The sequence below is a fragment of the Morone saxatilis genome, unplaced genomic scaffold (assembly GCF_004916995.1).
Source record: "Morone saxatilis isolate NCDOM2014 unplaced genomic scaffold, NCSU_SB_2.0 Contig11, whole genome shotgun sequence".
Classification (NCBI taxonomy): domain Eukaryota; kingdom Metazoa; phylum Chordata; class Actinopteri; family Moronidae; genus Morone; species Morone saxatilis.
This window is the reverse complement of record NW_023339663.1, coordinates 23,426,283-23,437,157: the sequence shown is the minus strand read 5'-3', so window position 1 is coordinate 23,437,157 and position 10,875 is coordinate 23,426,283. Positions and strand designations below refer to the sequence as shown.

General features: G+C 39.1%; 1 protein-coding gene across 3 annotated transcripts in view; it reads left to right on the top strand.

The window, feature by feature from the left end:
* cylda (cylindromatosis (turban tumor syndrome), a) overlaps positions 1–10,875 on the top strand; it is a 20,925-nt gene that overhangs the window by 4,820 nt on the left and 5,230 nt on the right. The window contains exons 4-13 of one of the 3 annotated variants that reach the window (XM_035682302.1): positions 1,477–1,582; positions 2,781–2,882; positions 3,451–3,567; positions 6,816–7,204; positions 8,001–8,166; positions 8,260–8,401; positions 9,020–9,142; positions 9,504–9,595; positions 9,699–9,765; positions 10,645–10,777. In XM_035682302.1, coding sequence (XP_035538195.1) covers positions 1,477–1,582; positions 2,781–2,882; positions 3,451–3,567; positions 6,816–7,204; positions 8,001–8,166; positions 8,260–8,401; positions 9,020–9,142; positions 9,504–9,595; positions 9,699–9,765; positions 10,645–10,777 — 1,437 coding nt within the window. The remainder of the gene's footprint in view (positions 1–1,476; positions 1,583–2,780; positions 2,883–3,450; positions 3,568–6,815; positions 7,205–8,000; positions 8,167–8,259; positions 8,402–9,019; positions 9,143–9,503; positions 9,596–9,698; positions 9,766–10,644; positions 10,778–10,875) is intronic. The other 2 variants (XM_035682303.1, XM_035682304.1) reach the window with 2 other exon arrangements.

The window sequence follows — 10,875 nt, the reverse complement described above, 5'->3', positions numbered from 1 at the left end:
GGTGTCAGAACAGACAGTGCATCAAAGTTTGTTGCGTGATTATGACCACCAGGGTGCGCCCAGGTGGTCATAATGTTATGGCTGATCGGTGTATGTCTTGTGCATAGTCCCGACCTGCATATTTACTGTGGTTGGATTAGGAGTACATCCATAGTAAGCCAGTTTAATTTCACACATCTTTTTCTCTTTGTTTCATCCCCCAGACTGAAACAGAGCTTCTACAAAATTGCTTTGAGAGTATACAAATCTCAAACCGCCAGTTTGATGTTTCAGTATGTACGGGATAAATGGAGCAAAACAATGACAAATCATCAACTTGAATTTAGGCTGATTTTGTCAGATGATGTTGACATTATAACCTAATGTTTATAATTTACTGCAGCCCAGCAGATAATAGGAAAGACTGCCAGTTAACATGTAGTGTTTATGGTAGTCTATCTATACTCTGACATTCAGTGTCATTGCTGTGGGTAACAATTAACTTGCTGACAATGCAAATAAAGTGTATTTACTGTCAAACAGGAAGAAAAACATACTCCTATATAAAATCTACATCATCCCATGCGTCTTTAGTGTTTAATTCCATTACATTTTCAACATGCTGTTACCTGAGCAGTGTGACATTTACATTCAGATGATGTTTCAATCCTGCCTGAGGATGCTCTGCTATGATCATTCAAATTGTCCTTGCCTCAGTAGAGGGCGGCAATGTGCAGAAAGTTACACATTTCAACTGTAAGGCAGATAATCATATTATCAATGTTAATGTCTCAGGTTCTTTGTCATGACTTGCCTGTGTTTTTTTTTTCTTTTTTTTTAATGACCGTTCCTCTGTATGTTGAGGGAACATGTCTTGTTGCCTGGGATCACAGTAGCTGGTATCTATGACTACTGTTGTCAGGCGGGAGTTGTATTGTAGTCATAGAGAGACTGAAACACATAACTGAGGCATTTGACTGCTGATCGTTAGCAGCAGCACCAACAGCAGCAGCAGCCCACTCAGTGCATCTGAGCCACCCACACAAAGGCAAGGCAGTCACGCGGGGAGTGAGGTAAAGACTTAGTGCTGTATGACCCAACAGCATGGCAAAGGGCCAGCAAGCAGCTGAGGAGAGCCCACTGCTCTGCCTCACTCTGCGTCCAGCCTCGCCCTGTGGCACTGGCCTCATGCTTATCTTAGGTTATCCCGCTGGAGCAGAATCCTGGATTCCAAACTGAAGAAGAAGAATAGTGTGGTTGTGCTTGCAGAGAAAGTAGACCTCTCAGGTGGAAGGATTTGAGGTGGAGAAGATGTGGATACAGGGGATACAAAATACAGAGGATCAAGCTTAAGCATCATTTTTTGCGACTAGACAATAGTCCTCCAAGAAGATACTAGGGGAATAATAAGCACGTGTGGCAGCTGCTTGATCACTTTTGCAGAGATGAAGAAAACCTGGGAGGTTTATATGTTTCTCATGTCTCCAACTCTTTCAGGACAATCCTATCGGAGACTGGGATGGCGTGTTTGATGGGAAGTTGCTGTGTAATTTTGCCAGTTTGGAGCACACTCGACTCGTCCCCATCTGTGACGTAATGCCAGGTGAGTCACCTAGTATTTTCGTGTTTTCTGAAAACATTCAGTTGTCCTTCTCTTCACTAGTTCTTAGCTCCTTCTGAGCGTTCTGAGTTTGTGTTTTGCTTGCAGCGGGAACAGAGAGCCTTTTGTGTACATGGCTCACTTGTTTTTGAAAGTCAAGTGAGATACTCAGGCTCTTTGTTCTCCACATTGGCATATTGATTTGTTTATGTGTGCTACTGCCGCCTCTACTATTTAGACTTGTATCCAGGAAATCTTGAAGATTGGGATTCTTAATTTGGAAATTTGTCATTTCTCTTTGAAACACTTCGTTTTGCACTCTATGCCTGTCTATTCATTGCAAAAGGAACTAATTGAGGTATATGTTGTCACTAAATAGAGGTACTTTAAAATCAACCACCCCCCAAAAAAACATGTTATTCATTGGTTCATAATTTGTCATGCTTCTGATACTATACAGTTAAAATTGTCCTTTGTGACTGTCAGCCTGTGTGCAAAGTGAGATGCAAACCCTTAACCTGGGTACATGGGGCGCCAGCTCTACCACGTGAACTACCAGGGAGTCCTCGTTTGCCATGTTTTTTACCCAGGGTTTCCAAAGTCATGACCTGCCACACTCTGCTTCTGATATTCGCGTGGTGATTAGAGCGATGAAGAAGAGTTTACTTCTGCTAGTGTAACTTAAACCAGAGCTAGCTAAATGTCAGCACATGGACTGACTGTCAAACTACATAACAGAAGTTCTATGGCATTCATTCTCTGTATGTATTTGTTAGTGTTTTACAAAGGGTTTAGTCCGAGCCAGACCATGCAGCAATGTTTTTCTCAGTCATACAGGGTTAGTGTACAGCATATGTATTTGATGTCGAGCAATACGCAAAATTCAGGATTCAGAACATCTCTAAGTTAAGTTCAGTATTTGTAGCCTGGAACCTTCCTTAAGCAATACACCTCTATTGTCACTGGCTAAATGTTGTTGGCCAGGGTAGTACTTCACAGTCTTGAGACTTCTTATTGCATATTAAATGTGTTTATCAAACTACAGTGACAAATTGAAAACCATCAAAGAAAATGTTAGAGGGTCAAGTTGAATTTATATACTTTGTAAGTGGGCTGTGGAAGACCTTAGGTGCATGGAAGTTTAACGTAGGCTGGTCAGGGTGCTGTGGCTCTAATGTGGATGTATTTCTGGGCTGTGCAGAATATTCCATGCAGGACCAAAGGCTGCAAAAGCACAGTTTTGCCCCCAGAGGCACCAACAGTGACAAGTCGTCCTCTGGCCAAAGCAAACCAAAGAGCAAAGGTACTGCACTGCTGTTACGATACAAACCTAACTCACATACACACACTTGGTGTGATGATAATTCTTCAAGGGACATTTCATCAAAATTGTCTGATGCTGGTTTCACAAATTCTAACGATCCTTCTGAGGCACTTTCCTGAAAGAAGATTTTTTTCCTTTGTTGTAGAGAGCTCTTAAAATGAAACAGCTTGGCCAATCTTTTATTATAGTTGAGCACAGTGAGGAATAACCACAGATACAACACTTTTGATGGAAAGTCCCTTTAAAAATACAATAATGACAGAGGGAATTCCTAACTTCCTTTACACAAAATATGAGAACTTCTGGTTGCAATTGCATTGATTTATGTGAATGGGTTTCTTTTATGTTCTTTTTGTGTGTGTGTGTTTCTTTCATGAAGAGAAGTGACTATAGTTGCTGATTTCTTTTCTTTTTTAGTCTGTTGTAAAAAAAAAGGGGGGACAAATCATGCTCTCTCTCTCTCTTCTCATCTCAAACACACCACACACACACACACACACATTTTGCTTATATCTGTGTGTTTTTTCATGTACTGTGTTATTTACAGGATTAGGTCATCAGTGTGGCAGTAGAAGCAAGTCTGAATTTTACTATACTTTAAATGGCAGCTCTGTTGATCCCCCAGTCCAGTCCAAATCCAAAAGCACATGGTACATTGATGAAGGTAAAACACGGGTTCTCATGGGATGTCAACCATCTTACCGGCAAGCTCCTGTTTACAACAAGCTACAGACTAATCTTTATCTCTAAGGCACACTTTTATAGGTGCTTCATAGTTTGAATTTACTAACATTGGCAGGATCAGAGGTTCTTATACTACTATTCTAAAATACATTTACACTCTGGTACTGTGGGTCACTCTGAACATAGTTGTCCTCCAAAATTAGCATATAATAGAGTTAGGGAACCTATTTCTCCCACCTGCTAAAACATTATTATTACATATTATTCTTTTTTGAATGATCAAATCTTTTTTGAATTATTTTAAGGTTTTTATGTTTCTCATAACTGTGAAATACAAAGTCACAGTGATGAGAGCTTCTCATAATATCACATAAGTGAGAACCCTCTTCTTATCATTTACTTTAATACTTGTACTCTATTGTATTTCTGGTACATGGTATAATTATGAGCCACAATATCTGATAATGTTCTAATTTTGAGATATTTACTGCTTATTATTTGCCTAGTAGTTGACTTAGTCAGGTAGCTTCCTAATATAAGTTCAGCAGCAACTAAACAGAGCTGTGGTGCTGAATCAGTGGCAGTCAGCAGTCTTCACCACGTTGGCTAATATAAGAAATACCACCGACACAACTCATCGGATCTGTAAACAAAAATGGTTCTCCAGTAGGTCACAGAAGATGTATGTTTCAGATGTATACATAAGGAAAGTAGAGATTATTGATTCATTTGCTCCCATTAATGATTAATGTATATATTTCATAGTCTAACTGAGCATTTTAACATTGACTGTTGACTTTAAGCTCAACGTATACAAAGAAGGAAATGCGTGTGCTTTTGGCTGTCTGCCACATCTCTGGTGGGGAGTGACACTTATGTATAAATGTATGATATTTGTATAATATTTGTATCATAATTATAAAAAAAAATTTAAAGTCATAATAAATCCCGAATTAAGTAATAAAGTTATAAATCTTTTTTGTTTGACTTTTTTAACAAGTGGGAGAAACGAGTTATACAGAACATTTATATGTTGGTTATGTACTGTAATGTGTACTGTAGTTATTACTATATTCTAGGACAAAAACTTTAGTTATAATGCTTTAAGTAATGCCCCAGAAATGGTTTTCAGAAGAACAACAATCAGTAGTTTGTTGCAGTAGCTTGCCATAAAGACCTTGCCATTAGTCTTGTCCTTCATCACCATTATAGTGTGATATTCCCTGTGCATGGAGTAATTGGTGTTCCCCCAAGGCTTTTAATAATGCTCAGTGCTGCAAATGACTCCTTAACTAGACAACTAGCTGTTTTGGCTGCAAATGCAGTTAAAATATGTAAGTTTCTATGTAAAAAGCATTAGTAAAAGCCTTTACTTCTACTGTCAGGCCTGACTGTTTCAGTCAGCACATTGTGTCATTGTTTTTCCATTTTTGGGACAGACGTTTGATTTTCATTTACTTTTTTCTTTATTAGAGGGAAATTACATTGCTTGTCTCATCATCAATACATGTCAGTCAGAATTTATAAGATAAGATTATCACTTAGTGTATTTACATGTACGCATTCTGGATATTAACTCATTATTCTGTTTATGGTCACATTCTCATAAAATTAATGTTCTGATAGTCAAAAAATACGTAACAGAATTTTCATAAAAATCTGGACACCGCACAAATCAACCAAAAAGTCAAAGCAAAACAAACAACGAGTATATGTTCCTTAGTGTAATCGGAAACACTAGCTTGTACAAGATGTGAAATTTTAGACTGCTCATAATTTAAATGAGGAATGTGAAATGACAGAGGTCTTGCCTCCTGCCAAGGCAAAACAGAATACTTGAGTGCCTGCTGTGGTATTTCTGTACTAATGCAGAAATTGGGAGAGGTCTGTCATAAATGGCTGACGTCCTGTTTTCAAAACTGCTTACTCATCCTGTGAGTGTGTAATCATTTTCATCTTCCTCAGGGTCATTTTCCACGTTTTGGGTTATATTTCCTTGTTGTTATGATGCTGTCATTTCTGTCACAAACAAGTAACCAGACAGTTCTCTCAGCGAGGGAATTGTTTGTGTGGATAAACAAATGTAAATCCGAAGAATTCATGTTGTCTGTCTTGATACAGTTCAGTCAGTACTTGTGATTTTAGAATTTACTTAGAATTCAGAGAAAACTATAAAAATGTGATGATGTCAGTGGTTTACAAAATCGGCGCTACTCAAAGAAATTAAACGTCTTGAGCCAAAATTCAACATCTGTTGACAACATAATGTTGCTTGTGTGGCATCTGTGTGTTGACAATAGCCACTGAACTATAACTAAAATGTTTCATATTATGTCCATAATTTCAACAGCAGAGGATAAGCAGAAACAGTCTATCTGGATTCTGGTTACATTGTAATGGCTAATGGGATACTATTTCAGAGGCCTGTCACGCCTGTAAAGGATGATGTGTGAAGTATTTTTTTCAAACTTCAAGAAATTACACAAAAATCAAAAACCTTGTCAAAAGGTTGCTTTTAGAGCAGTGCCAGATATTAAATGCCAGTGACATCCCAGAATTCTCCAGTCCACCGAAGAAGGCTGACTCCAAGTGTGAACAATTGAACAAAGTGGCCATAGTTACTTAGCTGTGTCAGCTCAAAATCATAGTGAAGCAAATTGCAGAACACCATCAGATGGGAGAGCACACTAGACGATACGTCTAAACTATGGGCAATTTCACACTTATCCTGTATACTTGAGTCAGGATGGCTTTCTCCATCAGAAATTAAAGGACCAGTGTGTAGGATTTAGTGGTATCTAGCACTGATGTTGCAGATTGCATATAAATTGAGTACTGCTTGCCTTCCAAGCAAGTAGTAGAATCTAAGGTGGCTGGGTATTTTTAGGTAGATTCCCAAGGAGAATATGCCCTGATATTGGCAAAAAGCTAAATCTAGATCACAACATAAAAAATGCCCTTAGATGCTGAGATTGGTTAGGTAGAACTACACATTTTTAGTACCTCTTTAAAGCCAAATGCCACCATATCTTGTTTTTGCTGACCTCCAGTGGTTGAAGTTATCACATTTCAAAGGTCTTTCAACCAGAAGAGGTCAATGAACAGATTTTCACCTTGGCGTTAAGTTACTCTTTAAAGAAATCTCAAAGTAAACAAAGCCTACATAATATGATGTGTTTTTACTGAAAATTCGATGTTAAGATTTGGTTTCTGGTTTCTCTCCTGCAGTTGGGGAGGACCCCGCCAAGTCACTTACTGACACGCCCCCTGACTTCAACCAATCCTCCCCGCCCTCCAGAGCCCCGCCCTCCGCCTCGTTGTCTAGTGACAACAAGTTCCACTCTCTGCCCTTCAGCCTGAACAGGAAGCCCGGGCCCATTGACAGCATGAGTCATGGGCCTCTCTCCCTTTCTGTCCAGTCGGTGATGGGGGAGCAGCCTGAGCCACCGTCACCTGCTGCCCCTCCCTCACCGCGGCCTCCCACGCCTCCCCGTGGACAGCCAGGTCTGGAGGTGGGCTCTCTGGTGGAGGTGAAGGAGAACCCCCCTCTGTGTGGTGTCATCCGTTGGGTGGGTCTGCCTCCTGGCCTGCTGGAGCCTTTGGCTGGGCTGGAGCTGGTGAGACATCACAACAGTGTAAACCTGGAAGTTAAATTTAGTGTCAGTAAATGGGAAAATAGAAAACCTTTATCACCACATTGCATGATTCAGTTATAGAACATTTTGTTAAAGGAATAGTTTGACATTTTAGCAAATATGCTCATTCGCTTTCTTGCTCAGAGTTAGATGAAAATACCTTTACCAGTCTCATTTCTGTCCATTCATTATAAACCGGTTAGCTTAGCATAAAAACCGGGTAAAAAAGCTTGCTCGGCTGTGTCTGAAGATAAAAACTGCCCACTACCCCCCCCCCGAAAACGTATTAAAGAACACGTTATCTTTTGTATCCTGGTCAAAAGCCAAAGTGTAAAAATGACAGAGTGTTTTTTACAGGCTGTTTTGTACAGAACTACTTCTTTGCTCTGCACAGTGACTTCCTAGAATTTACTGTGGCTCCAAAAAAAAGCGAACTATTCCTTTAACCACAATGCCATATGAACTGATTCTGCACATATCAGAATCAGAATTAGGTTTATTGCCAAGTAAGTTTTAACACATACAAGGAATTTGTCTTGGTGCATAAAATATAAAGATCACACCAAAATAAAGTACTTTTAGAATATAAATAAATAAAGACAAGATAAAATAAGATAAGATAAGATATGCCACTGTTAATCGGTACATCTGATCAGGCAGTCCTAAAGAAGAACATAAGGCATTTGGAAAAGGGCAGAATAAATGAAAGCTTTTTCACTGTACGCACATGCAGTACCTGACAGTAATTGGATGACGGGATCTTGACCTTCTTCTCCAGGAGGAAGAGTGCCCTGGGTGCACTGACGGCACCTTCAAAGGTACGCGGTACTTCACCTGCCCACCCAAAAAAGCTCTCTTTGTGAAGCTTAAATGCTGCCGGCCTGACTCCCGCTTCCCATCCCTGCATCACTCTTCCAACCCCATAGAGCGGTGCAACTCCATCGGTGAGTCAGTAGGATGAACAGGGACGATTAAAGGCATTAACTACTGTCCATAAAAGCTTTGTGTTTACATTTGCACTATGTGTGGTCATGCAGCATTCGGAGGTTACCTAAGTGAGGTAGTACATGAGAACACACCTCCCCGCACAGAGAATGATGGTCTGGATGTCATGGTGGGGAAAAAGAAAGGCATCCAAGGCCACTACAACTCCTGCTACCTGGATTCTACCCTCTTCTGGTCAGTACTACTAATGGTCTTACAGTAAATACTTTACCAGCTATAGTTTATGCCGTTTTATATTAATGTGTCATATTGATTGACTATGGTGGTTCCTCAGCTGGCAGTGCTGTGTTTGCCTAGAGGCAGAGGCTTATTAGTAAAATGTTTTGACTTTGCCCACTGGCTCTAACAGGAGGGTGTATTCCTGCTGTGTGCTGGCTGGTGGATAGTGGATCTGTTGTTTCTGCCAACACTGCCAAAGGGCCATTGAACAAAGCAGTCAGCCCAAACTACTTCAGCAAACTACAGGCGATCCAATGTTTTGAGTATGCTTCAACTAGTTTGGGGTTTTGAATTTTAGCTTTACATTTAACCAGTTGCAGAAAAACTCTTCTAGGTAGAATTAGATTTTATGGGAAATTCAAGCTAAGGGCTTCCCATAAGAATATTTTTTAATTAACTACACAATAAATACAAATGTAATTGGACAAACTGCATTATATCCAAGGTTTACAACATTCATATTTTTGGATGATATTTGTTCATCATTGTCAGTCATTATTTATCTCATAGAAATTGGTTTCATAGTAAATGAATAATAATTGTAATGCCTTGTTTGTGTATTTTGCTTTGCAGTCTGTTTTCTTTCAGCTCTGTACTGGACACAGTTCTGCTGAGACCACGCTCAAAGACTGATGTGGAGTACTATAGAGAGACCCAAGAGCTGTTACGCACAGAGATAGTCAACCCCCTGCGCATGTAAGTCTGAGTGGTTTATTGCACACATACTCTGCTGCAGGTTTTTGGCATTCAATCATCATCACGTTTTGACTCATGACCTGTTTTAGGCATGTGTTTTTTTTTGTTTGTTTTTTCCAGGAAGCTAAAAGCTACTCTTAAAGCTGTTGTACAATGTTTCTCCAGGACCTTTAAATAAAGATTTATATTCAGATAAATAAAATAAAACAGACCTATGTTGTTTTGAATCTTGAATATTATTGGTTGCTTATTTACTTTATCAAACCCTGAATGAAATATCTGATGCAAATTTCTCCAGTGGAGTTTATGTCACTAAACCAGATGTGGCTACCTTGTAACTTGCTCGTTCTTTGTGCTCCAGACATGGGTATGTTTGTGCCACTAAAGTGATGAAGCTAAGGAGGATCCTGGAGAAAGTAGAAGCTGCCTCTGGATTTACCTCTGAAGAAAAAGGTAACAACATTCACACTACCGACTTTACTGTTTTTACAGTGGTTGGCAACATTTAAACAAGAATGTTACCTCACATCTCATCTAAGCACATCTTGTATTGCAGATCCCGAAGAGTTCCTTAATATTCTTTTCCATCACATACTGAGGGTGGACCCGTTGCTCAAGCTAAGGTAGGGCCCATTGTCTTTTGGAAAAAATGCGAATGCTCAAATCTTTGTGATTGGCGGTGCTTACCAAATTCTACAAATATAGTTTCAAATACGAGACAGCTAAACCACAGAATTAAAACAGAGCTTGTCTAATTCTGCAGTATGTAGATTTACACAGTCACATACAGTTTCATTTCTGCTGCAGTGCTTGTGTTGGAGATTGAATGGCGGACAGTGTGGGCAGTGCGGTTTGACTGTAGGAGTGTTTTTGGTCACATTATGAAAACTCCCTCTATAGTCATGTTTAGGGATCTTTGCAATTTAGATGAGCAATACTACAAGGTTATGCAGTAGTATTTCCATTGTACAGTAATCAACAGGTTTTATTTCTCACTACAGGGGAAATTAATATTTCAGTGTCAGTGGTTTCAGAGGAAAAATACAAATTCCTGATTGTTTTGTTAAGCTAAGGTATTCATTTAGGTTATTTATACACATTTTATATAAAAGTTTTGAACATCAAAAAAGGCCTCAAAATACTTTTTGAAAAATATAGTTGATCCTTCACTAACAGGTTTTATCAGTATCTGTGTACAGTTCAGAGATAGTACAGGTATGGATTGATTAACTTATGTATTAGTACATAAGGTAGTCTTTGGAATGAAATAGTTATATTACATACATATTGGCCTTGACTGTTAGAGGTTTTAGAATAGAAATTCTCCAGGAAGCATTAATCATATCTGCTTTTAGTTCAGATAAATACCACTAGTGGATACTACACAAAGTGCTTTTAACATCTGCACAGATTACAGTTCTCCTGTTATCTTTTTCCCCTCAGAAAGCAGGATGTGAATAAGATAAAAATATGTGAAAAAAGACCTTTTCATTGTTATCCAGGTCAGCTGGACAGAAGGTCCAGGACTGTTACTTTTACCAGATATTCATGGACAAGAAGGACAAGGTTGGAGTTCCCACCATCCAGCAGCTCCTGGAGTGGTCCTTCATCAACAGCGACCTGAAGTTTGCAGAGGTACATTTCATTTTGTTTCAATTCATTCATATATATATATATATATATATATATATATACACACATATTATAATGTAGATTGATTTGTCTGTCTTGAT